General features: G+C 47.5%; 1 protein-coding gene across 1 annotated transcript in view; it reads right to left on the bottom strand.

Moving 5' to 3' along the window:
• The window catches only part of LOC144669350 (voltage-dependent T-type calcium channel subunit alpha-1I-like), a 178,287-nt gene that overhangs the window by 77,018 nt on the left and 74,522 nt on the right, over nucleotides 1-26,747 (bottom strand). The window contains exons 9-18 of the mRNA XM_078531713.1: nucleotides 24,417-24,568; nucleotides 21,924-22,109; nucleotides 19,007-19,124; nucleotides 16,661-16,816; nucleotides 15,870-15,957; nucleotides 12,629-12,804; nucleotides 7,342-7,782; nucleotides 3,896-3,996; nucleotides 2,571-2,694; nucleotides 268-336 (exon numbers count right to left, since the gene is read on the bottom strand). Coding sequence (XP_078387839.1) covers nucleotides 268-336; nucleotides 2,571-2,694; nucleotides 3,896-3,996; nucleotides 7,342-7,782; nucleotides 12,629-12,804; nucleotides 15,870-15,957; nucleotides 16,661-16,816; nucleotides 19,007-19,124; nucleotides 21,924-22,109; nucleotides 24,417-24,568 — 1,611 coding nt within the window. The remainder of the gene's footprint in view (nucleotides 1-267; nucleotides 337-2,570; nucleotides 2,695-3,895; nucleotides 3,997-7,341; nucleotides 7,783-12,628; nucleotides 12,805-15,869; nucleotides 15,958-16,660; nucleotides 16,817-19,006; nucleotides 19,125-21,923; nucleotides 22,110-24,416; nucleotides 24,569-26,747) is intronic.

The following is a 26,747-nucleotide window of genomic DNA, read 5'->3' as shown; positions in this document are numbered from 1 at the left end:
AGCATGGCTGACCAGGAATCTCTCTCACTCTTACCCATAGGCATATCGGGAGCCTATTTTGATCAAACTGTTTGGCTGCGCGTGAATTTGGCCATCAAGTCCTGAAGTGGGACTTGAACCTGGAGCTTCTGGCTCAGAGGCAGGGATGCTACCCACTGCGCCACAAGACCTCCCTACGGGCACAATGCAGTTTGTGCAAATGGGCTGATGATGGTTTGGAAAAGCACGCTTTACTCTGGACCTCCATTCCCTTTGAGCGCTGCTTACCTTGAGAGTCATCTCTGCCACAAAGATGGCCGTGAAGAAATAGTTTGAGACACTGAGGAAGATCCTTTCCTGCAAAAAGAAAGTCCAGTCCAAATAAGGTACAAAAGGAAAGGAAGTGACCACTAGTGGATTACTAGTCATTAGTAGCATTAGTGGAAATGGAAAACAGAGGGGAGGAAAAGGCTTCATTTTCATAACTGGATAAATATAACTTCCCCTCCCATTAATTACTCTCATTCAGATAAGAAGTTAAATCAACACACTGGAAAGAAGATAAAGAAAGAAACTGATGATAAATGACCAGATAAGCTGCTTTCAGTGTTATTGGCTGTAGGGTGTATGTTACATGGGCCACTGGGGTGAACTCCGCTGCAGCTCGAATAATCCGGGTGGGTGTGTGGGGGGGGATCTTTTATATTCACTTGAACAAGCAGGCAGGGCCTCAGTTTGAGACAGCATCTCCGACAATGCAGCATTCCCTCAGTGCTGTACTGAAATCCAGCTCTGTTATCTGGATTATTCGCCTCGGTCCCTGGAGTGGGGTTTGAACACAAGGACTCGACTCGCTGACCCAAGAGTGGGGCTGCACGACTGTCCAGGCCAGCGATCCCCTCTCTCTGCACCAACGTCATGACTGTCTAGGCCAGCGTTCCCCTCTCTCTCTGCACCAACGTCACGAAAATCAAACACAGCTCACTCAGTTAGTGACTTGCTGTTTTTTGGGATCTCACTGTGCACTTTTGGATAGCCACAGCGACTCTGCTTCACTGAAATGCAAAGAGCTTTGAGACACGAAAGGCCCAATGTTCAGGCAAGTCTCTGCTTCCCTTCCTTCACCTGAGACTCCAAATTAAAACAATATTTTTTTGAAAATGATTCATCACATGGGAACCACATTATTTTGATGAGTTTACACCAGTGCCGACCGAGTATAAACAGGTTTATTTTAGCACCTTAACCTTTCTGTGCCTGCAGCTGGCTGGGTGTTCAAAATATTCCAGTCCTGCAATTGACATCTCTTCACCTAATGATCACTAACAATTGCCTCTCTTCCCCCTCCAAAAAAAATAAGAGCAGTACAAGAATTAATTTAAGACGATATCCTGCCTTTCTTGCAACTTTCACACAAATTCGGCCAACAGATTTTAGCTTTCATTTTCTAGTGCCTCCACCAGTGCCTCCCAAACCTCTTCCCGGTTGTGATTCCATTTTAATGCCTCAGACTTCATGTGTCCTCAAAGTGAAGGTTTTGGGGGTTACGAGAGCTGCAGGTGTTCACGTGTTGAGCTGAGGGGGTGGGGAAGGAGGGGGATGCTTCATTGGTTGAGGTGGGGGGGGTGGATTTACAGGCTTCAGTGCTTGAACAGCGATGGGAAGCTTCAGTTGTTGAGCGGGAGGTGCAGATAGTGGAGGATCAGGAGTTGAGCATTGAAAAGGTAAGCTTTCTATAAAAAAAAACCTATTCACAGGCTTTTAAAAAAAAAAAATCATTCATAGGATGTGGGCGTCGCTGGCTAGGCCAGCATTTATTGCCCATCCCTGACTGCCCTTGTTCAGAGGGCATTTAAGAGCCAACCACATTGCTGTGGGTCTGGAGTCACATGTAGGTCAGACCAGGTAAGGACAGCAGAGATTTCCTTCCCTAAAGGACATGAGTGAGCCAGATGGGTTTTTATAACAATCGACGATGGTTATCATTAGGCTTTTAATTCCAGATTTTTATTGAATTCAAATTCCACCATTTACCAAGGCAGGATTCAGACCCAGGACCTCACAGCTTACCCCTGGGTCTCCTGATTACTAGGCTAGCGACAATACCGCTACACCATCACCCCTTTTTGCAGTAGCAATCGGGCCTGAGAGAGCAGGCCAGGCCTACAAGTGGGAAAAAAAAGGTAAGGATTTAAAGGGACCTCGCAAGTGTCAGAAATAAGTTTGAGCTCCATTGCAGCCATTGCTGGGTCAGAGCTCGTGACCCCACTTGGGGTCATGACCCACAGTTTGGGAAGCCCTGGCCTACGATGGTTTCACGTCGCATAAAGATGAGACTAAGGCCCTGTCCCGGCCAATACTTATCCATCGAACAGTGTCCCAAAGCAGAAGATCTGGTCATTATCACAGTCCCATGTATGGGAGCTTGCTGTGCACAAACTGATTGTCATGATTCCTATGTTACAACATGACTACATTTCAAAAATTCTTTCATTGCTTTGGGACATACTGAAGTCATGAAAGGCACTGTAGAAAAGCAAGCTTTTTTTTTGTTTTACGACCAGAGAGGTGAAAGTGGTAAGGTCACTTACTGTGCTTCCCTGGTTAATCTCAGGTCGCTCCAGCGCAACAGTGATGCAGTTTAGGAAAATAAAAGCCAAAACGATGTAATCGAAGAGCTTGTGGGCAACGATCATTTGACACATCAGGCGGAATCTAATCGGGTAAGAGAAGAAGACAGGCTTAAGAAATCTCAGGGTGCTGAGGTTAATGGGCACAGCGCCAGTGATTCCCTACCCTCTGCGAACATGCTCAAACCTGAGGAGGTTACCAGTCACCAAGCAAGGAAAGACAACTAATATCCTGCCGCAGGGACAGAGGAGAATCTGCACAAGTTTAAAATAAAGCCAGAAAGTGGTGGAAAAAACACAGTCTGAAAGAGAGAGAAACATCAATGTTTTGGGCGGGTTGGTTGTCAAGAAGCAGAAAGACACGCCACTTCCCAGACTCATCCAAATTCACTGTAAGCCTGGGATTTGCGACATGGAGCTCCTGTATCTCCTGCCGAATGAATCCTCAGCCACGGTGACTGGGCTCCTGAATGGTGAGGGTGGGTTCAGCTGGATTTCCTTTCCAGACTTGGATCATGGCCAAGGCCTTGCCTGTTCTACCCCTTAACACCCACCCCCCCCCAAAGAACAAAGATTTCCTTTTAAGTTTACTTTAGGCTTTTCCCCCTTATAATGGAGGTGTCTTAACTTAACTTACTTGACGGTAGGGAGGATCCCAGCTTCCAAACCGGCAGTGCAGAGGAGATTTCCTTGCCTCTTGGAGAAGGTAGACACTCCAGATATGGCATGGGTGCCCACCATTACTTTCCAAGTTAAGCAACCCATCGGAGAGGCTGGGGTCACAGTCTTGTGCTGAATTCCTACCAAATCTTAGGATCAGGGGAAGAGGTCATTCAGCCCCTCGAGTCTGTTCCCCGCATTCAATTAGATCATGGCTGATCTGTACCTTAACTCCCCTTTGCTTTTGGATCCCTTAACTTTTTTGCCCAGCAAAAATCTATCAATTTCAGGTTTGAAATTTTCAATTGATCCCCAGTCTCAACAGCTTTTTGGGGGTGGGGGGGGGGAGAGAGTTCCTGATTTCCAACCCCCTTTGTGTGAGGAAGTGATTGCTGACATCACCCCCTGAAATTTAAGGTTTTGCCCCCTTGTTCTGGACTCCATCACCAGCAGGGGAAATAGTTTCTCTCTATGCACCCTTTCAAATCCTTTAAACTTCCCAAACTCTGGAATCCATATGGCCCTAGAGAATTATGCCATTAAAGTATTTTTAGGAAATCCTGATGCATTGCGCTTAAGTAAAATTGGTTATAAAACCTGCCCTTTGCCGTATTATACATTCTTACCTATTCTGCGGCGAGAATAAGTAAACTGACCAATCTGCTCGGGTATCACACCAATCCGGTTTGTAAATTTCCACCATCTTCTGAATTCGGAAACACAGGCTCTGCAATGAATATGTGCAAACCGGTTAACGTGAGGAAGAGCCATCTTGGCCGACTTTAGAACGTTGGTCTCACCATTGTTGCTACGAAGGGTTGATCCTTTCACCAGTGTGACTGATAGGATGAAGGCCTCCTTCCTCTATTAGACACATTGGAATTGCTAGGCTAAAGAAGACCAAGATCCATCTAGTTTGCCTCATGGAATTACAGAATAGTACAGTAAAGAGGAAGCCATTCAGCCCATTCAGTTGGTGCCAGCTCTTTCAAAGAGCAATCCAGTTCGTCCACTCCCCATGCTCCAATTTATTATCCTTCAAATTCCTCTTTTGGAAGCTACAATTAAGCAGAATCCTTTACCGGGCAGTGCATTCCAAATTTTTAATCACTTGTTGTGGAAAAAAAGGGTTTTGCTCATGTCATCCCTCATTCTTCTGACAATCACTTTAAATCTGTGCCCTCTGTTTATTGATCCTTCAGTCACTGGAAACAGTTTCTCTTTATTTACCCTCTCAAATCTCTTCATGAGTTAAACACCTCGATTATATTTCCTCTCAGCCTTCTCTGCTGTATGGAGAACACCCCGATAGTGTGATTCAATGATAATGGAGTTGTTGACTAATCCCGGTGGTCAATCTCTATCAATGAGTCAACAATAGACCCAGACATGAGGTGAGGAAAACCCCCAGTGGTGGAGAACTTTGGGAATCATAGGTCCAAACTCACCTGGTCCTTCACAAGATGTAACTTAACCAGGGCAGTTTTAACTACAATTAGGAATCTAAGGAAAAGGAGTTTGAGAAAGTTTCAACCAAGCTTCTGGTAGGCACAAGGCCACAATGGCCTTCTGGGGAATCTACAGCTGCTGGCCCCCTCAACATCACATTGTAATGTAAGGCCTTCCACTTCTAGATAGTTCATCTTTACCACTCCCCTGGTATAAGTCCATGGACCTTGAGAGCACAGTCCACACGGTGGGTCCAGGAGTCGATACAACTCTTCCTTCCACCATAAACCACACTCAAACCCTCCCAATTCAATTCCACTCCATCTACATCACCACAATCATTCAGATCAAAGCCACCAATGACCCCATTCCAAACTAAGTCCACACTCCCTCTTCCTCCCTTTCCAATCCCTCTTTTACATTCTATTGGTTCCCTGGGTTCCATTGACTCAACATCCAGGTTGCCATCTGAACCTTCAAATCCTTTCTTGGCCTTTGCTATACTCTATCTTAGTGACCCTTTGCAGTCCCCCATCACCCTCTATCCGATGGTGCTGGATTATTGCTAACACTCAGTTCTTCCTCTCCAGTGTAAGCTGCATTTTCATTAACATGGGGCAGAAAGTGAGACATAGAAACACAAAAGAATTACAGGACGGGAGGAGGACATTCATCTTGGGAGGCTGCTCAGTCTGATGCTCCTTATATTTACTTGATTTAGGAACAGGCTACCTACTTACCCATTTTGAGACACCAATCAAGATAAATTTCTCCAACCTCTGAGACTCTTCTCTCTCACTTTCCTTTGCTTTTTCCTTCCTTGCCTTCAAATGTCTCCTTAAAACGTATAACTCTACCCGCAGTCGCTTCCCCTTACTTAAACTCTTACTTGAGTGTCTATTCTTCTTCCTAATTAATTTGTTCTGAGGCTTTTCATCGTGGTGAGGAGCTCTGTATGAACAGGAGCTGTTCCTGTTACTTATTCCAATCAGTTTGAAAGGATCATGTAACTATCTAATGTCCAGCCTGGTGGTTTAATTGGAAGAATCAATTCTCCCAAGAAACTCAGCAAACTTCATGAATGTTACATTAAGAAATTGCAAAATGCAATTGAGGCATTTTTGGATCAGTTCTCATTAGATTTATTTATTTTTGAACGTATGTCATGGGATTAAGTATTTAGCAAGTCACTGGTCTCCATTGAGACCCTGTCAATCTAAGACAATAGCACAAAAATGGCCTTAATTCCAGTACAATTAAGATTCAATTTAGCAAAGACCACACGGACAGTGTACAAATGCATAGAATTTGCATGCGTAATTACTTTTAATGCTAAACGTGCAGTACTTAAGAGGTAAGTCACTCATGAATTCATTATGTGTTTAACATCTAATGGGTTTCGCCATCAAAAGGTCTCTTCAAAATCTACCTTTTCTCTATTAAATTTGGCAGGGACTTGCTTGAAAATGTTACTGATCATGTTGCCCTGATGGGGAAACCCATTCGACTGCCTATTGTACTGGTTACATCTGTAGGGGTTGCTTTGTTAGCCGTTTCCAGCATCGTGGGTGTCACATTTTACCCTGTCATCCTATTCGAAGGGGATACTATATCCAAATTCGTATCAAAGTCCCATTTGCCCATCACCCCTGTGCTCACTGACCTACTTAAATTGACCCTCGGTTCGGCCACACCTCAATTTTAAAATTCAAGTCACTCCACGGTCCTCCCTACCCCTGTAGCCTCCTCTCCTCCACAACCTTTCCTACTCCTCCTCCTTTCCTTCATCTCTGTCTTCTCCCCTCTCTATCTTCCCCACACAAAGCCTCCCACAACTTGGTGCCAATCCCCTTCTAAGTTGATGTGAGTCGCTGCTGTGAGGAATGGATAGGTTACAGCATCTCAATAGGGATAAAAGCAAAATACTGCGGATGTTGGAAGTCTGATATACAAACAGAAAGTGCTAGAAAACCTCTGCAGGTCAGGGACCATCTGTGGGAGAGAGAAACAGAGTTAATGTTTTGAGTCCAACATGACTCTACTTCAGGACTCAGAAGAGCCATTTTGGACTTGAAATATTAACTGTTCCTCTCTCCACAGGCGCTGCCAGACTTGCTGAGTTTTTCTAGCACTTTCTCTTGCTACCTCAATAGAGATCTTCCCCTGAAATTGGTATTGAGATGCATCAGGGATAGAAACAGTTGATAGCAAATTCCACACTTGTTTTTTACACCCTGCCCAATTCATTTTTTCCCCATTGAATAGTCCGGATGAAGAGTTTGATCTCAAACCAATTTCTGTTTCTCCATAACGCGCTGCCTGACCTGCTGATTGTGCCCAGTATCTTGCTGCTTTTCATCTACATTATCCCACACCTGCAGCATCTGTTCACTCTACATGTGCTTTTAGTGACTTGGGGAATGAGCAAAGCCAATACTGCACAGCAGGGGTGAGATAATGATCCAATTCCAGGCCTGATGTCTCCTGACCTTGACAATGTCGGAACAGGCCCACTCTAAAGTAGGCCTTTAAAGTTAATCAGGATTTACTTTTTAGAAAGGGTTACAGGGATTGGCTCCCTGACCTCCTCCCTTCACTTTGAAGCAGATCTTAAAATACTCACATAGTCAATTTCCTCGTCGTAAATGCCCCTCTCTTTTCTGTTGTTCATCTTTGGGAAGATTTCTTTCACAATGGGTGGGCCTTTGCCGTTACAGTCCCTGTGGTCCATGGTAACCGTGGCTACGCTGTTCTTCCTCCCCGATGGTTGCACGACCGGGACCTGGAGGAGTTCCGGCAAGTCCCCAGAGCCTTTGGTGTCCAGGGAGAGCGCCCGACGGTGCAGCAGGCCCGAGCTGTTGACCACCTCAGGCCTGATGTCGTCAGGGTCGTCGTCGGAGGAGGAGATCTTGCGCCGGTTGCCGGAGAGGAGAGACTCGTGCTCCCCGGAGTGAGGCTTCCGCTTCAGGCTCGAGGCGTGGCCCATGCTGTTCCAGCTGGCCCTCCGGCTCCCCCAGTTGCTGCCAGCGCCCCACGGGATGTAGTGAGAGCTCCGTCGACTCGCCTGAAAGGAAGAAGTCACATGGGTCATCGCCCTGACGCTCAAACCGTTTCGCCGAGGTCCCGCGCGTGCTTCCCTCCAACGTGCAGCCATTCACTCGCGAGAGTAGCTGGAACAGAGGGGGGAAGATTAACCTGACAGGCTTAGATGAAGGTGCAGACACTCCCAGCGCAGTGCTGAGGGGATGCTGAACTGTCAGAGATACCGTCTTTCGGAGACACTAAACCAAAGCTGAGGGGCTGGACTTCACTGGGTGAAGCCACCAGGGGTGGGGGTGGGCGGGGGAGGGGTGGGGGTGGGGGTGGGGATGGGCGGGGGAGGGGGCATGCGGACAGGTCCCAAACGGACGGACTTTTAAAAAGCCTGCCCCACGCGGCAATAATGGTGGCGGTGGCCCCTCAGGAAATCCCACCCTCCACAGAGCTGCTGCTCAGACCGATTGGCCAGCGGCTCTCCTGCCGTACCAGCACCGCGGGAACTCCGAAGCGGAGGCTGCTGGGCCAACGAGGAATCGCCAGGGAAGAAGATGATAGCGACCAGGGACAGGTAAGCCCTGAGCTTTTAGGACGGGGAGTGGGGTAGGTAGGAAGCCATGTTTTGGGGGGCAGGCAGCGAGGAACAAAGCGGGCGGAGGTGTTGTGGGGGGCGCAATGTGCACAAGGCACCCCAATTGATGGGCCTTCCTGGATGTTTCTAAGAGGGAAAGCAGACTCCAAAAGATTTGAAAGCAAAAACCTTTGTCACTTCTCTGCCTCCCAACCCTGTTATTAATATCGAAGAAAGTTTCGCCACCAGAGCCAATGATGTTCTGAGCAATAGGGGGCGATTGGTCAACAACGATGGACTCGAGAAATGTGGCTGTTCAGCCCTGACAGGAGGTTTACTGGGAGCTGAGTGTACACAGGTAGACTACAATACTTTCCCCCACTCAGGTCCCTGTTAAAATGCAATCAGGGCCCATTCGGCTGGATGGGATTCTAGTCTCCATAACTTCTCCTGCCTGTGGAAGCCTGCGGGTTAAAATCAGTCGTGTCAGGAGAGTGCAGAGCTACAAGCCGGTAAATCATTGCCTCATGTTTTTAACCGCCCACCCACTTGGTTCTCACCGATAGGACAGAGTTAAAACCTTGTGGTAGGCTCCTTCGGTTGTGAGCGCTGTGGTGATGATGTGGAACAAGCTGCGAAAGAAGCAAGCACCTTCTTGATCTCTGGCGCAAAGCGCCTTGCACTCGCGTGGATGTAAACAGGCTGTTCGACAATGGCATGCATCACAGCTGGGATCGATCCTGTTGTTACCTGATACCTTAGGCTTTCCAACAGAAGACGGACAATTCTGCTCCGTCCCATACCCCAGGGATGGTGAGGCAAATTGTGGGATGCTCCTGGTACTCTGGCTGAGATCAGGTAACTCAACACAAAGCGGGAATCAAACTGAGACCAATTGTGGTTTCGTTCCATACTGCGCCTGCTTTAAGACTAAATCGGGTTCACAGTTCTCAGATTGTCAGGTGAGAACTTGACTTGAAGGATTAAATGCTCTCACTCACCATTTCATATCCCAAATGCAGGGAACAGGGTTAAGGGGGAGTTAACATTACATGTGCACACTCTGAATATTAGTCCCATCAATAACAAGCACTCCTTGTTGTAAGTACTCTCAGCAGTAAGTACCAGGAGCTGTAAGTACTTCCACTGTTTAGTACTCTCAATGTTAAGTGTTAATGAATTGCTTAAATCTCCCCTTATCTTAACCAGAAACCCAGTCGAACCAAACACTCAATCTAAAATATGAGCAGCTGGAGCTCGGTGATATTTTGATATTTTGACCTATTTGGACTGGAAGAGTTTTTATTTAACTTAGATCAGGATTTATGATTTATTAGGTTTGGTTTACAAACAGCAGCTCAGACAGGCAAACCGGTCAGGTAGAAGGTTGATGAGGACTAATTAAACAATGGGTCTAACGAGTCAGTCATTGATATTGTCCAGGTTAACTCCTCAAACCAGTGCTGGGGTAATGGGGAGTTGCTGATCGAGCACATTCACAGCAGTTCACGCGGTTAATGCCCTTCGTTCAATGTGCCCAACTTAATGGGACAGACGATGTGGTTGGCGTCAGTCAGGAGGGAGGGATTTTGTTCAAGGCATCAAAGTGTAGAGTTGCCAACTTGCCAGGATTGCCCTGGGGTCCCCAGGATTGCAGATTAATCCCCAGAGCCCCTGCTGCAAACAACAGCCGGGAGATTAAAAAGCTGTCGGGCCATCGGAAGAAGATTGTGGCCGTGAATCTCAGGGCGTAGCGCCGCTGGAGATGGTGCCACCAAAGCCGAACACCCTCCCAGTGGCGGTGCCCAGCGCCTCCAGCTGCTTCCCGCGCGACTCTCGGTGTCCCGGGCTGAGAGGGGGTGGGTGCCCCTGAGTGGGGCAGAGGCATGTGAAGTGATGCCCTCATGACGTCGCTGCCAGCTGATGTGATGCCAACTTGCAAATGGTGGAAGATGCTGATCAATCGGGTGAATTCGTTTGTCACCCACTAAGGACGAAGCATTCAGCAGCAGCAGGGCCCAGTCCTGAAGTTACTTAAAGGGCCAGGCACCCACCTTGCAGCTCAGGTCATTTTGAATAACTTCTGCAAAGGCTCTGGACGCCCTCCGGAGTGTTTTCAGGGGTGTTTTGGTGAGCCCATGAATTCGGCAGGGGGTCTTGCTGTGCCCTCACAGTCGGTGGGGGCAGAGGACTTGTCCACACAAACACTGCGATAGTTATGGGGGTGGCAGTCGTGGAGCCTCCACGCCCACAGCATTGACAGGGAGATGGGATCGGGGTGGTGGAGAGGGGGAGTCTCTGAGTGATGCCCTTTGCCAAGTTGCAGCCGGACTCCTCCATGTCCCTCGACAGTGACAGGAGGCCCGGCCAATGCAGCGAGCGTATCGGTGAGCAAGCCCATCACTGCTCTCCTGTAGACTGCCCAATGCCATCCTCAGCTGAGTCTTCTGCAAGCAGAACACGTCTGCCCCCTCACCCTGCAGTGAGCTCCCACCTGTATCATCCTTTGCCCCCGGCACGATTGTAGCCCAGTGGTGTGTGGTGACTCAGCACGTGCTCTACACTAGTCTCTAAGGTACGTGCAGTGTCAGTACCTGAGCTGGTGACTGTCTCGTTTTTTGTTTCAATGACACACACAGGCCGTCGACGTTGTAGCTGAGCTAACTTTATTGATAACACATTTTCCTAATATAAACACATATCTGCAGAAACTGAGTTCTATCAAGACAGGTTCCAGCCTGTGCTATCTGACCTTCAACTCCCAGGTCAGGTGACCCCCATATCTAGTACAGATCTAACACCACAGCCCACTACCACAATCAACTATTAGCATGACAGTGGCTGCGAGTTTCAGACCAAGGGCTGGGGCCTCTTCATCAAGTGCTGCGGTTTTGCTCCCTCTCTCCCTCCTGCAGCTGCTGTTGCTGCACAGGCTGCAGATCTCGGGCACCTGGAAGCAGGAAAGGGGAAGTCTGGGTCAGGGAAGGGGCCTGGGATGGAATGCGAGAGGCCCATGGTCACACCGTCCGCAGCTTGCCCCTCACGTCAGATAGCAGGGTGAGGGTGAGCTGGGATTTGAGAAGGGGCATAAGATAGGAGTTTTAAAAAAAAATTATTTTATGGGATGTGGGCGTCGCTGGCAAGGCCAGCACTTGTTGGCCATCCCTAATTGCCCTTGTGCAGTCATTCTCAATGATCTCAGCAACACCGGATGTCTTGGGCTTTGCCACAACTGTACCCATGAAACGGAGAACCAACCGATCGGTCGGACTGAGGAGAAGCAGGTGTCCTGTCCCCGAGTGACACTGCTCTGCTCTCTTCGACTGTGTGCTACCTTGTCCTGCAAGGCAGAGGGCAGAGTGTCAGTGATTGTACTGCGTTGTGTTTGGGTGCCATAGCTGAATAGTTTGTGGAAGCAGTGAGAGGTGGCTGCGAGGGTGGCATCATGGAGATGTGTGTGAGGGTGAAGTGCAGCGTCTGGATGCTAGACCTGAGTCTTGAGTGCTGGGAAAAGGCGCTCAGTGAGTGATGGGAGTGTGGTGCATTCAGCAGTGTGAGAGGTGAGGATTGAAGTGGATTGGAGATGTCAAGCGTAGGTGCATTCACTGACCTTGACCACCCGCCTGAGGTCATTGGACCTCTTGTGGCACCGCTGCCAAGTCTTTGGGGCCGGACACTGGGAATTGACCACTCTGGCCGCCTGCTCCCAATCCCTTCTGAGGGTTGTTCTTGATGTCCTCCTGGCCCTGTGCAGAATCATGGAGTTACCCCTCCTGTCCACCTCCACCGCGAAGGCTTCCAGCGTTGCAACTGTGATCCTGGAACTCCCGTCTCTCTTCCCTGATGTTCCAGTTTCCTTGTTTACGCTTATAGCAATAGGATTTAGCAGCAGTCTCCGTAGCTCAATGCAGTGAGAGTTTTTCATTTTCTTGAAACCCCCTTTATTAGCTGTAAGTGTACTGGAGCTGGGGGAGGAAAGGCTGTTTGACAATCAAGGGTCACCCAATCAGGTAACGATGAGTCTCTCGAATTTCTGATTGGATGGGGAGGCAGGGTGCCAGGATGATGGATATGTCAGGCAACCAATGGTGGGAGCGTGGGGGCGGGGCAGTTGCAGGCAGAGGCGGTCATAAGGTGAAACCTCCTGGAAAACGTCCAGAGTTGGCCAACCGTTTGTAACCCGGTGGCAATCAGCGAGGGATTGATTAACACTTTTCACACAAGTCATACTCACTCACGAAGGACCTGCCCACCAATACATCCTGGTGAGCATTGTTATACAGCTGTCAAATGAGGTCCTTACCAGTGACTTCTGGTCAAAGCTGATACGAGTCAGTGAGGTCACACTGCTTTTCCGGGACCCAGCAGAGATGTAGGGGTTTTCAGGCTGGAGTGAGCTCCTTGATCCTATTGACTGGTTCTGAGGAGACAGGTCCAAGTGCCCGTTGGGAGTCATGGCAATCGAGCAAGCTTTCAACTCTGAATTCATTAAGAAGAAAAATGAGAGACAACAATTAGACACTGGTCAAGAATTTACCGGATGGAAACCACTGATGGAATGAAACTGACCATCCTGCCACTGGACACAGAATGAAACCGACCATCCTGCCACTGGACAAAGAATGAAACTGACCATCCTGCCACTGGACAAAGAATGAAACCGACCATCCTGCCACTGGACAAAGAATGAAACCGACCATCCTGCCACTGGACAAAGAATGAAACTGACCATCCTGCCACTGGACACAGAATGAAACTGACCATCCTGCCACTGGACAAAGAATGAAACTGACCATCCTGCCGATGGAAACAGAATGAAACTGACCATCCTGCCGATGGAAGCAAAATGAAACTGACCGTCCTGCCACTGGAAACAGAATGAAACTGACCATCCTGCCAATGGAAACAGAATGAAACTGACCACCCTGCCACTGGACAAAGAATGAAACTGACCATCCTGCCACTGGACACAGAATGAAACTGACCATCCTGCCACTGGACAAAGAATGAAACTGACCATCCTGCCACTGGAAACAAAATGAAACTGACCGTCCTGCCACTGGCTACAGAATGAAACTGACCGTCCTGCCACTGGACACAGAATGAAACTGACCATCCTGCCACTGGACACAGAATGAAACTGACCATCCTGCCACTGGACACAGAATGAAACTGACCATCCTGCCACTGGACAAAGAATGAAACTGACCATCCTGCCGATGGAAACAAAATGAAACTGACCGTCCTGCCACTGGACACAGAATGAAACTGACCATCCTGCCAATGGAAACAGAATGAAACTGACCATCCTGCCACTGGACAAAGAATGAAACTGACCATCCTGCCACTGGACAAAGAATGAAACTGACCATCCTGCCACTGGACAAAGAATGAAACTGACCATCCTGCCACTGGAAACAAAATGAAACTGACCATCCTGCCACTGGCTACAGAATGAAACTGACCATCCTGCCACTGGACACAGAATGAAACTGACCATCCTGCCACTGGACACAGAATGAAACTGACCATCCTGCCACTGGACACAGAATGAAACTGACCATCCTGCCACTGGACACAGAGTGAAACTGACCATCCTGCCACTGGACAAAGAATGAAACTGACCATCCTGCCACTGGACAAAGAATGAAACTGACCATCCTGCCACTGGACACAGAATGAAACTGACCATCCTGCCGATGGACACAGAATGAAACTGACCATCCTGTTGATGGAAACAGAATGAAACTGACCATCCTGCCACTGGCTACAGAATGAAACTGACCATCCTGCCACTGGACAAAGAATGAAACTGACCATCCTGCCACTGGACAAAGAATGAAACTGACCGTCCTGCCAATGGCTACAGAATGAAACTGACCATCCTGCCACTGGCTACAGAATGAAACTGACCATCCTGCCACTGGACAAAGAATGAAACTGACCATCCTGCCGATGGAAACAGAATGAAACTGACCATCCTGCCATTGGACACAGAATGAAACTGACCATCCTGCCGCTGGCTACAGAATGAAACTGACCATCCTGCCACTGGCTACAGAATGAAACTGACCATCCTGCCACTGGACACAGAATGAAACTGACCATCCTGCCAATGGAAACAGAATGAAACTGACCATCCTGCCACTGGAAACAGAATGAAACTGACTATCCTGCCACTGGACACAGAATGAAACTGACCATCCTGCCACTGGACACAGAATGAAACTGACCATCCTGCCGATGGACACAGAATGAAACTGACCATCCTGCCACTGGACACAGAATGAAACTGACCATCCTGCCACTGGTCAAAGAATGAAACTGACCATCCTGCCACTGGACAAAGAATGAAACTGACCATCCTGCCGATGGACACAGAATGAAACTGACCATCCTGCCACTGGACACAGAATGAAACTGACCATCCTGCCACTGGACAAAGAATGAAACCGACCATCCTGCCACTGGACAAAGAATGAAACCGACCATCCTGCCACTGGACAAAGAATGAAACCGACCATCCTGCCACTGGACAAAGAATGAAACTGACCATCCTGCCACTGGACAAAGAATGAAACTGACCATCCTGCCGCTGGACACAGAATGAAACTGACCATCCTGCCGATGGAAACAGAATGAAACTGACCGTCCTGCCACTGGACACAGAATGAAACTGACCATCCTGCCACTGGACACAGAATGAAACTGACTATCCTGCCACTGGAAACAGAATGAAACTGACCATCCTGCCACTGGACAAAGAATGAAACTGACCATCCTGCCACTGGCTACAGAATGAAACTGACCATCCTGCCACTGGACAAAGAATGAAACTGACCATCCTGCCACTGGCTACAGAATGAAACTGACCATCCTGCCACTGGACAAAGAATGAAACTGACCATCCTGCCGATGGAAACAGAATGAAACTGACCATCCTGCCACTGGATAAAGAATGAAACTGACCATCCTGCCACTGGACAAAGAATGAAACTGACCATCCTGCCACTGGACACAGAATGAAACTGACCATCCTGCCACTGGACACAGAATGAAACTGACCATCCTGCCGATGGAAACAGAATGAAACTGACCGTCCTGCCACTGGACACAGAATGAAACTGACCATCCTGCCACTGGACACAGAATGAAACTGACCATCCTGCCACTGGACAAAGAATGAAACTGACCATCCTGCCGATGGAAACAGAATGAAACTGACCGTCCTGCCACTGGACAAAAAATGAAACTGACCATCCTGCCGATGGAAACAGAATGAAACTGACCATCCTGCCACTGGACTCAGAATGAAACTGACCGTCCTGCCACTGGATATGGAATGAAACTGACCATCCTGCCACTGGACAAAGAATGAAACTGACCATCCTGCCGATGGAAACAGAATGAAACTGACCATCCTGCCACTGGACACAGAATGAAACTGACCATCCTGCCAGTGGACACAGTTTTTTCCGAACACCCCCGTCATCACTGAGAAACACTTGCTCTGTTTTTTTAAAGTTGTTATTTTGTTTTGTTACCTGATAAATAATGCATTTCTTTGATCTTTTCACAGTCTTCAAAATTTGAAGTTCGTTCTTCCTCTGAGTCCGACTTGTTGGCATCTCCCTGGCAATGCAAGTACAATGGATGAAAGTTCAACCTGTGATGCGAGGTGAGGATGGGGATAAACCCCGAGTCTCACCTTCTCGGTCAGGTGAGTTAAAATATCAGCTAAACGATACATCAAGCATTCCAAGGGGAACTGAACAATGGTTTGATACAGTGCAAATCTCCCTCTACTGTGTCCCCACAATGTGGCTCAGTTGCAAACAGAGGAGTGCATCCTGTTACTGGAATCACTGGTACACATTTGAGACTTGGCCAATGTTTATCCCTCAAACGACATGACTAATAACTAAGGTTATCTCACTGCTATTTGTGGGAACTTGCTGCACACAAACTGACTTCCAGCACAACATTGACTACACTTCAAAAAAACACTCCATTAGTTGTAAAGCGCTTTGAATTGTCCTCAGATCGCGAAAGGTGCTATAGAAATGAAAGTCTTTTCTTACGTAATTCTATTTTGTTCATTTAGAGACTCACTTGGGCTGTTTTGTGTTGTGTGCACACAACTAATAGGAATCAGGGTAAGATGCATGGATCCACTTCCTGAAGGATGCTTTCAAGGCAGTGCAGGGGAGAGATTTGTGCACGCGCTCCCCGGGCGGCTGGAGGTGAGAAGACAAGAGCGCGAGCCCACCCAGACCCTCAACTTTCTCGAGCGACCGCACGGCGGTGAGCAAGCAAAGGGTTCGTGACTACTTACCTCTGCCTGGAAGCCCTCTACCAAGATGGCGACCAAGAGGTTAAAGAGCACGTAATTACCAAAGGCCATCAGGGCCACAAAGTACAGAGCGGCCCAGGGTGAGGTGGAGGCCATTCCGTTATAAAGCACAACATTCCAATCCTCCTGCGTCAGGATCTGCGGGGGCCGAGAATTCAAAACTTCAGCTCATGTCTTCAAGCCGCTGAGGTGATTGGTCACACGGCACTCAGGATTAGCAATTCATACATTTGAAAGACATTTAGTGAAAGACATGATCTGAAATATGGTCAATTAAACTTCTTTACATTGTTACACATTGCTGGCGACCTTTAAAATTTTGCCCCTTGCCCTGTCATGGAACTTTCACCTGAAGCTGAGCCCCTAGTGACCCAGGATTCTCACTGTAGATGATTTGGAAGCGGCGTTGTACCAGTGTGAAGGCTGGAAAAATCAATGGGAGGGTTCATGCCTGCATTGTTTGATCAGATATAATGTAGCTCCTGTTTCAGTCGGGATCTTTCTCTGTACTTACTTCCAAGCTCATCGCAAACCCACAGAGGGGGAAAAAGTGTAAGAGACCTGGTGTTCTGGTTCTCTGCTCCTTTTTCTCACATTTGTTGGGCCTAGTTTATGGCTGTACAAAACACTCACAAAGCTGTGGAAAACCTGCAAAGAGCCCTTCTGGACAAGGTGGAGGTTATGGATGGTGTGCCTGTCTGCCTGATCTCAATGATTTCCTTTGGGTTTCTGGAGCCCAGCTCTTAAATCGTCTCTGTTAAGAGGATTCTTGATTTTAATCACTCCACCATCGGTGGCCATCCCTACATTTCCTCGGGCCCCTAAACCCTGAATTCTCTCCGTAAAATCTCTGCTTTGTTACCTTTTCTCCTTTAGGACTCTGTAAAGCTTACCTCTTTGACCACGCTTTTGGTCATCTGGCCAAATGTCTCCTTATGTGATATGTTTTTGATAATCGCTCCTGCGAAGGGCCTCGGATCGTTTCGCTATGTTAAAAGCGTGAGACAAATCCGAGTTTGATCTTGATGCAGCGAGGTGGCTCATGCACAAACTGCTATCGGCCTCAGTCAGCATTTGAGCCCTGCTGTGTAGGATATCCCCCTGACCATTCTGGTACGGGAAGCCCCTGTCGGCCCCTGCTTCCCTTTGCCCCCCGCCCCCTGCCCCTTCAATGCCCTGTTTTGTATCAAGCACTCACTCTCCTTTACCGACAGGAACAGAGCAATTTTTGACAATTGGAAAGGGCACAATGAGCTGGCCTGACTGAAACAGGAGGTACATTAACATATTCAAATAGCACAGGCGTGAATTCGTCCCATTGGTTCTCCAGTCTTTTTTTGATCGGTCAGCTGTTTCTCGCCATCTCTCCCCGTTTCCTCTCTCTCCAGGATTGATATGGAAGCTTTTAATATCAGTCTGTTGCCTGTACTCAGCTCTTAAACGAAGGCTAGCCACAGGAGAAAGCTCTATCGCTCACTCAGGAGGACCACCAATGTGCGATTCCTTCATGTAGGACCCCTGTTCAGTTCCCAACAACATTGGGTTCCCTTTGGCGCTTGGGTAGAGTGGAGCCTCCAAGTTGAAGTTTTTACACTTCATTCCCTGGATCACCCCAAAGCATCTCCTGCCCAGCCATGACTCAGGGCAGCCCCTGAGCGAGAAGGCCATGGGTTCAAGCCCCATCCCAGAAACACTTTCACATTACCTAGGCTGACACTCCCAGTGCGGTGCTGAAGGAGCACTGCACTGTTGACGGTGCTGAATTTCTAATGAGACGTTAAACCGAGGCCTCGGGTGCCCTCTCAGATGATGGTTAAAAAAAATTCCATGGCACTATTTCGAAGAAGAGTTTTCCCCAGTGTCCTGGCCAATATTTATCCATCAACTAACATTACTGAATAATCTGGTCCCTATCAAATTGCTGTTTGTGGGAGCTTGCTGTGTGCAAATTGTCTGCCCTGTTTACTACATTTCAACACTTCCAAAGTATTTCATTGGCTGCAAAGCGCTTTGGAAGGCTCTGATGTTGTGGAAGGTGCTATAGAAACGCAAGTCTTTCTTCTTTGTCCCTTGCTGTCTCTGTCCCATTGTTGGAGCTGCCCTTTGTCCAGCTCCCTCCCTCCCTGCTGCCAAACACTCCTCAGGACCCATCTTGCCTTCCTCCAGCCCTCCAACACATCCAACCTCCTCCGCTTTCACTCCGCTCTTTCCTTAGGCTGTCGGCATACAATACGCTGCTGTCATCCCTACCAACTTCCGGTTAGCTTGGCAACAAATCTTCTCCGCCTCCCTACAGCTTCCGGCCCTGGCACTGCTCACGACGCTAACCTGAAAAACCGTGACGATTGCCCAGAGAAGCGAGTCAAAATTCTTCCTGTCGGGAACGGTATCTCCACCGTCGGTCTTCAGGCTGAATTTACAACCAAAGATGTGCATTCCCAGGATGCTTGAGGAGAGAAGGAGCGGACAGTATGTTAAAGTTCATTTTACCAAGAAATGCAAACAATTAAGTGCCACTAAAGACTCTGGAGATTAGAGTGAACCCCATCTGCTCTCTTCTTCATTTAGTTAAATTAAAGCATTAGCTTATCATTCCCTAATGTGTGCAGATGGATTTCCAACAGTCACAGTGATTTTGCTTTATTTTCTCCCATAATCTTCATATCCAATTATGCGGCAAAGCTGAACCTTGCTTGATGCTGATGTGTAGTTATATTTCTCAATTAGACGTATTGTGAGGTTTGATGTTGCTTTGTGCTGACAGGAAATGTCCTGTAGGCCCGTGTGTTGAGCTCGCTGTGCGTCGTCATGGCAACCAGGCCAAATTGCATGGTCAGGCAGGGCCACAAGCCAAGGCCTGCCACTGACACACCGACATGTTTGGAGTACAAACATGAAGGGTCACGGAGTGGGGAAGTGAAAAAGGCTGCCGGGGGATGGGGGCATCTGACAAGATGAGGGGACGTTGTTGTCCCTTACACCTGCAGGGGTCTAGTGACCAGTCTCTCGCCTAATGGGTAGTCCACAGCACAGAGCATAACCCATGGAGGATTGGAATTAAAATATCCAAACTGGAAGAGTAAGTTTCTCGGCCGCTCCTGGGCCCTCATGCCAGGCAAAGGGGGAAATCCTCCCGCTGGTCATTTATCACTTTGCTGTTTGAGGGAGCTTGCTGTGCGCAAATTGGTTGTCACGTCTCCTGCATTAGAACAGAGACTACACCTCAAAACTACTCCATTGGCCGTAGGTGCTATGGGATGTCCCGGGGGCAAGTGAAAGATGCCACAGAAACGCTTTTGAGTTGGGGTTTCAGGCTAAGCCAGTGTTTGGGCCCACTCAACTTCCCTAGGAAAGTGTCAGTGCTTATCAGCTTGGTCATTGGATGAAGCAATAGACTATGGAGAGATACAGAGTGGGGGCGTGGGAATGAAGGGTGATGGGACTCTTCAGAAAATACAACCTGCCCATTAGCTGATCAGCAATGGCGACCACTGTGGCTGAGATCAGGTTTATCCCATACAACCATACGGGCAGGAAGAGACCAGCTAATTCCCCAAAGTCTGCCCCACACCCATAGTCACCTCCCCTCCTCCCTGTCCTCCCAGTCATGTAATCTCCTGGGAGAGGATTATGGCTGTACAGAATGCACAGGGCTAACACTTTATCATAAGGACAATGGAACACAGATGTTCTCAGCTATGTTGAGCACAACAGTGCTTGCAAATTCAAGGGTTGCACCTGTGCTACATTTTTAGCTAAACCGAATAGACCTTGGTAGCAGAACGGTTCTGATCCTGGATGAGTTATCGAGAGACCAGTACTAACGATCCGGCAACAAGAGGTCAAATCCTGCCATTGAAATTCAGTTCATTCATCAATCCTGGATTGGAATGCTTGCAGTAATGATGGCCATGAAACCACTGCATTGTTGTTAAAAACCCCATCACACTCCCTAATGTCCTTTAGAGAAGGGAAACACAATCATCCAGGGGTCATAATTCAGTGACTTCAGGAGATATCAAGCAGTTAATGTTTTTTTAATTCTTTCACGCGATGCGGGCATCGCTGGCTGGGCCCCGGCATTTATTACTGATCCCTAATTGCCCCTTGAGAAGGTGGGGGTGAGCCGCCTTCTTGAATCGCTGCAGTCCATGTGGTGTAGGTACACCCACAGCGCTGTTAGGGAGGGAGTTCCAGGATTTTGACCCAGTGACAGTGAAGGAAAAGCAATGTAACTGGGCAGCAATTAACCCCTTGTTTGATATTCAGCTCCAGTGGCCCTGATCCTGGGGATTTTAACTCTCCCAGGGGATGACGTGGAATTTTTGGTGGGTGTGGAGGGTTCACATTGTCATGCCCAGGTTGTCATACCTGTGTGAATTAGGGCTGATGATCCAGAGGACCCCTTTCCTGTCTGGCATTGTTTGCAGTGTGTTAAGGTGCTAAATAAATGAAAGTTATTTTTGTTGTACTAAGCTTGTACCGAATACCAAGCAGGACGAATCACTGCAGAATCAATAGTGGCTATGGAACACCACCGCTCGATCATTTTCTATCCCAGTGAGACTTGCTGTGATGCCTTTCATGGCCAAACAGCCCTGCAGCACTCACTGTCCAGGTGTCCTAGGAGGGGAGATTGTGTAGAGTCAACACCCTTTCAGTTTGAAGAATGGGCTGTGATCTAATTGAAACCTATAAGATCCTTAGCGATCTTGGCAGAGTAGATGTTGAGAGGCCGCTCCCCCTGGCTGGAGAGGCTAGAGGTGGAGGGGGGATCACAATCTCAGGATAAGGGGTTGGTCATTTAGGACTGAGATGAGGAGAAATGTCTTCATTCAGAAGCTTGTGAATCTTTGGAATTCTTAAGGGTTGTGGATGCTGCGTCGTTAAGTACAGGATAGATCATCAGATTTTTGGGCACTAAGGGAATTAAACGAAACAGGGATAGGGCAGGGAAATGGAGTTGAGGTGGAAGATCAGTCATGATCTTACTGAGTGGCACAGCAGGTTTGAGGGGCCGAATAGGCTACCCCTGCCCCTACTTCTTAAGTTTCTCAATGGCATCTTGGACAAGATGGAGGCCGGAGTTGGTGGAACCACAGCCCAGCACGAGCCCCAACCCCACCCCAGGCGAAGCTGAGGTGAAAAATGAAATCGGCGCTGGGTAAAATCTGGGCGTTGGTGGTACGATCCGAGCGTTGAACCATGTCTTAAGTTGCTCTTCCGACGCTTTGCACTGACCTACCTGAAAATGAAGATGAAGAGCATCAACAGCATGCAGAAGGTGGCGACGTTGTCCATTGTCTTCATCAGGACAACGAGTTGGCGACGCAGCGCTGGCATGAACCTCACCAGCTTCAGCACCCGCAGGAGACGGAAGGTGCGCAAGACCGAGAGGCCCCCATCGGACTGACCGACAATCTCGCAGACACTGCCCCGAGGAACAGACATCAAAAGTGCATGTAACTATTTCTGGCTGAGAATGATACGCTTCAGGGATCACACATTTTGTCGCGTGTTCACAGGATCTGTCACTCGGTGTAAGGTAGTGCTCTCATCTCCCCGGGGCAGAAAGTCGGGGGTTCGAGCCCCACTCCGCAGACTTGAGCACAAAATCTAGGCTGATGCGCCCCCGTGCCAGTACTGAGGGGGTGCTGTGCTGTCAGAAATGCCATCCTCCAGTTAAGACGCTAAATCAAAGCCCCATCTCTGGCATAAGTAAAAGATCCTGTGGCCTCTATTTCGAAAAAGAGAGGAGAACTGTCCCCAGGATGTTAATTGTATTTGATTGTATGAAAGTGGTGGGCGATAGCTGGGAATTCACTTATGAAAATGAGCAGAAACTATGATTGTTAAGTAAGGAGATACATGTTTGCAATTTGTATGCCTGTAAATGAATGCTTATAAAAGTTTGGAAATATTGGCTCCAGTTTTATCTTCACCTCTGGCTTTCTGGACTAGGGCACAGTGTCCCGACCAATAATAATCCCACAATCACCATCATTAAAACGGATGATCTGGTCATTATCACATTGCTGCTTGTGGGAGCTTGCTGTGTACAAATTGGCTGCTGTGTTTCCTACATTATGACTACCTAACTTCAAAAATTCAAGTTGGTTGTGGGTGCTTTGGGGTGTTCTGTCCGCTGTATAAATGCGGGTTTTATTGAACCAGCTCAACAGTTTGTTATTTTTGCAAAAAAATAGACAGAATCTAAAGGAATCTGAGAGACCATTCTGCAAAATCTCTTACAGCAGAAATAGAATTTCACCAAATCAGTCGCCCTAACAGTAAGTGCACAAAATCGGAAAATGTAATCACCCCTCAAAAAATCCTGTAATCCATGTAATAAAAAAACTGGAGCTTGATTTGAAGGACTGTGCATGGAAATGCAAATGGGTCTATCCTGAGTGTGTGTGAGAAGAGTACATGAGATTGTATGTGAGTGTGAGAGAGAGAGAATGTGAGAGTGTGTGAGAGAGAGAGTACATGTGTGTGTGTGAGTATGAGAGCATGTGTGAGAGTGTGTGTGAGTGTAAATGTGAGAGACTGTGTGAGTGTGAGAGCGTGTGTGAGAGTGTGAGTATATGTGTGTATGAAAGTGAGTATGAGAGAGAGTGTGTGAGGGTGAGAGAAAGTGTGTGTCAATATATGTGTGTAGTGAGTATGACAGTGTGTATATTTATGAGTGTGTGTGAATGTGCATGTGAGTGTGAGACAGGGTAGCGTGTAAGTGTGTGTGTGAGTGTGAATGTGAGAGACTGTGTGAATGTGAGAGACTGTGTGAATATGAGAGCGTGTGTGAGAGTGTGTGTGTGAGTGTGAATGTGAGAGACTGTGTGAGTGTGAGAGCGTGTGTGAGTGTGTGTGTGAGTGTGAATGTGAGAGACTGTGTGAATGTGAGAGACTGTGTGAATGTGAGAGACTGTGTGAGTGTGAGAGCGTGTGTGAGTGTGTGTGTGAGTGTGAATGTGAGAGACTGTGTGAGTGTGAGAGCGTGTGTGAGAGTGTGAGTATATGTGTGTATGAAAGTGAGTATGAGAGAGAGTGTGTGAGGGTGAGAGAACGTGTGTGTCAATATATGTGTGTAGTGAGTATGACAGTGTGTATATTTATGAGTGTGTGTGAATGTGCATGTGAGTGTGAGACAGGGTAGTGTGTAAGTGTGTGAGCGTGTGAGAGTGTCTGTGCATGTGGGTTAAAGAATGAGAGTGTAGGGGTGGAATGTAATCCAGGTGACGAGGGTCTTGCCCGTCAGCTGGAGAGCCAGCGAGAGACCCATGTCACCTTCTGTGGGGGAGGCCCAGCATATTAGGTACCAATCAGATGCTATCAGGTTAGGCATTAAACTGAGGCACTGCCTGCTCTCTCAGGCGGGTAAGCACTATTTTGAAGAAGGCTTCTCCCCGGTATCCCAAATATTTATCCCTCAACCAACTTCGCTAAACAACAGACGATCTGCTCATCATCACGTTGCTGTTTGTGGGATCTTGCTGTGCACAAATTGGCTGCTGCGTTTCCTACATTACAACAGTGGCTACACTTCAAAAATACCTCATTTGGCTGTACAGCGATTTGGCTCATCCTGAGGTTACGAAAGGCGCTACAGAAATGCAATGTATTCCCTTAATGAAATAGCGGCCGGAAACATCAACCCTCCCCCCCTCCCAATGCCCCTCGGTGCCCCTTGAACAGCGAATGGGAGCGTTTCGTGTCACCGACGCTGTCCATCACCTACCTGATGATAACAATGATACCATCGAAGATATTATAAGGGTTCCTCAGGTAGCTGAAAAATCCAAACGCGGTGAGTTTGAGAATCATTTCCAGGGCAAACATGCTGGTAAATACGATGTTGCTGATCTCCAGGACGTTTGTCAGTTCTTCTGGCTGGAAGGAATAAACAGAAAGAATCGGGTGAGGCAGCTTCTCTCTGTCAGCAAAGCTTCACTTGGTTTGTGAAGCTGAGGGAGAGGGAGATGTGATTTAGTCCCATTTCCAGACTTCTCAGCAGCTTCGGAATCATTGAGAGAGGTTTTAATGAAAGATGATTTCTGAGGCTCTCATCTCATGTCACCACCCCTTTTTTCTCCCCCTGGGGAAGAACAGATACCAACAGTCACTTTCAAGGTGGATACTAGTCTATATATATATATATATGTCTTCCTCTTTCTGTCTTGTGTAGAGATACATTTGTCTGTGTCTGGGATAGTGGAGAGTGAGGGGAAAAAGGGAAGAGATTGTGTCAGGAGTTGGCTTGCTCCGAGCTCATAAACTTAACCTTGATCCTCCTGCTTAAAATGTCCTTGAGATCAAGTCCAAACCTTCAGTTAGAAGGAGGAGGCCTGAGTCTCCCATAGATCAATAATCATTTGTTACATTCTTCCATGATTCATGATACATGGAAACTGTTGTTACAGCAATCGAAATGAAGCATTAATCCATCTCAGTGAAATGCAACTCTTATTCTACAAGCACCAAATAAGTTTCTGTCGATCACACTCGATGGTTGGAATCCCAATACCTCACAACGATTGAAGCAATAACTCTCTTTTATGCCAAACACTAACAGTCTGTAAATCCCAAATCCAACTTTCATAACTTGGAAATCATTATTTTTAATACACACGAACATACGGATTAGGAGCAGGAGTGAGGCCACTCGGCCCCTCGAGCAGCTCCGCCATTCAATGAGATCATGGCTGATCTGATTGTAACCTCAACATAACCTTCCCACCTCCCCCTGATAAACCTTCACCCCCTTCCTCATCAAGAATCGATCCAGCTCTGCCTTAAAAATATTCAAAGGCTCTGCTTCCACCATCTTTTGAGGAAGAGAGTTCCAAAGACTCACAACCCTCTGGGAGAAAAAATTTCTCCCCATCTCTGTCTTAAATGGGCTGACCCTTCTTTTTAAGCAGTTTATTCTTTTATTTCTCTTCCTAAGAGGCATTAGTGAGCCTGCTGAGTTTTTACAATAATCCAATAGTTGCACATTGACCATTATCAATACTCACCCGCTTCTTAAGTTCCGTTTCTAAATTAGCTGAATTTAAATTTCCTCTCAGCTGCCTCGGTGGGATTTGAGCTCATGTCTCTGGATTACAAGTCCAGTAACATAACTACTATGCTACCATGCCCCTCTTGTGAGGGGTGGGGAGGGTTGGGGGGGTACTGTAGAGCCCATTTCCTAAACTGTGCAGGATACGAGGGATGTTTCTCCCTCACTGTAATTCTCCAATCTCCTCATCACATTCTATCTCAAACCCACTCGAATTTATGGTAAAAGCAAAAAACTGCGGATGCTGGAAATCCAAAACAAAAATAAAAATACCTGGAAAAGCTCAGCAGGTCTGGCAGCATCTGCGGAGAGGAACACAGTTAACGTTTCGAGTCCGTATGACTCTTCAACAGAACTAAGTAAAAATAAAAATATAAGCTGGTTTAAGGAGGGGTGGGACAGGTAGAGCTGGATAGAGGGCCAGTGATAGGTGGAGATAACCAAAAGATGTCATAGACAAAAGGACAAAGAGGTGTTGAAGGTGGTGATATTATCTAAGGAATGTGATAATTAAGGGTAGAAAGCAGGACGATCAAGGTACAGATAGCCTTAGTGGGGGTGGGGTGAAGGGAAGGGATCGAAATAGGCTAAAAGGCAGAGATAAAACAATGGATGGAAATACATTTAAAAATAATGGAAATAGGTGGGAAAAGAAAAATCTATATAAATTATTGGGAAAAGGGGGATCGGAAAGGGGGTGGGGATGGAGGAGAGAGTTCATGATCTAAAATTGTTGAACTCAATATTCAGTTTGATTCGATTTTATGGTTATTGTTTCTCTGAGGTTTCCTCTCAATCTCAAACTCCAAATGCACTTTTATCCAACCTATATTCGGATACTGACTGTTTCGTCTCTTTACTTGCGCTTTGTCAGCGGCTTAAGGCTGTGGAATTCCGCCTGCACTTTTCTCTCTTTCTCCCGAGTTCCACAGTGTTTAAAAACCCAACCTTGACATCACACTTGAATGAACCTGCCTCCTCTCAGACTTTTTCCAACTTTGGTACACA

The sequence above is a fragment of the Cetorhinus maximus genome, chromosome 29 (genome assembly GCF_964194155.1).
Source record: "Cetorhinus maximus chromosome 29, sCetMax3.hap1.1, whole genome shotgun sequence".
Taxonomy (NCBI): Eukaryota; Metazoa; Chordata; class Chondrichthyes; order Lamniformes; family Cetorhinidae; genus Cetorhinus; species Cetorhinus maximus.
The sequence above is the reverse complement of the archived record's forward strand: the minus strand, read 5'-3'. Positions and strand labels throughout refer to the sequence as shown.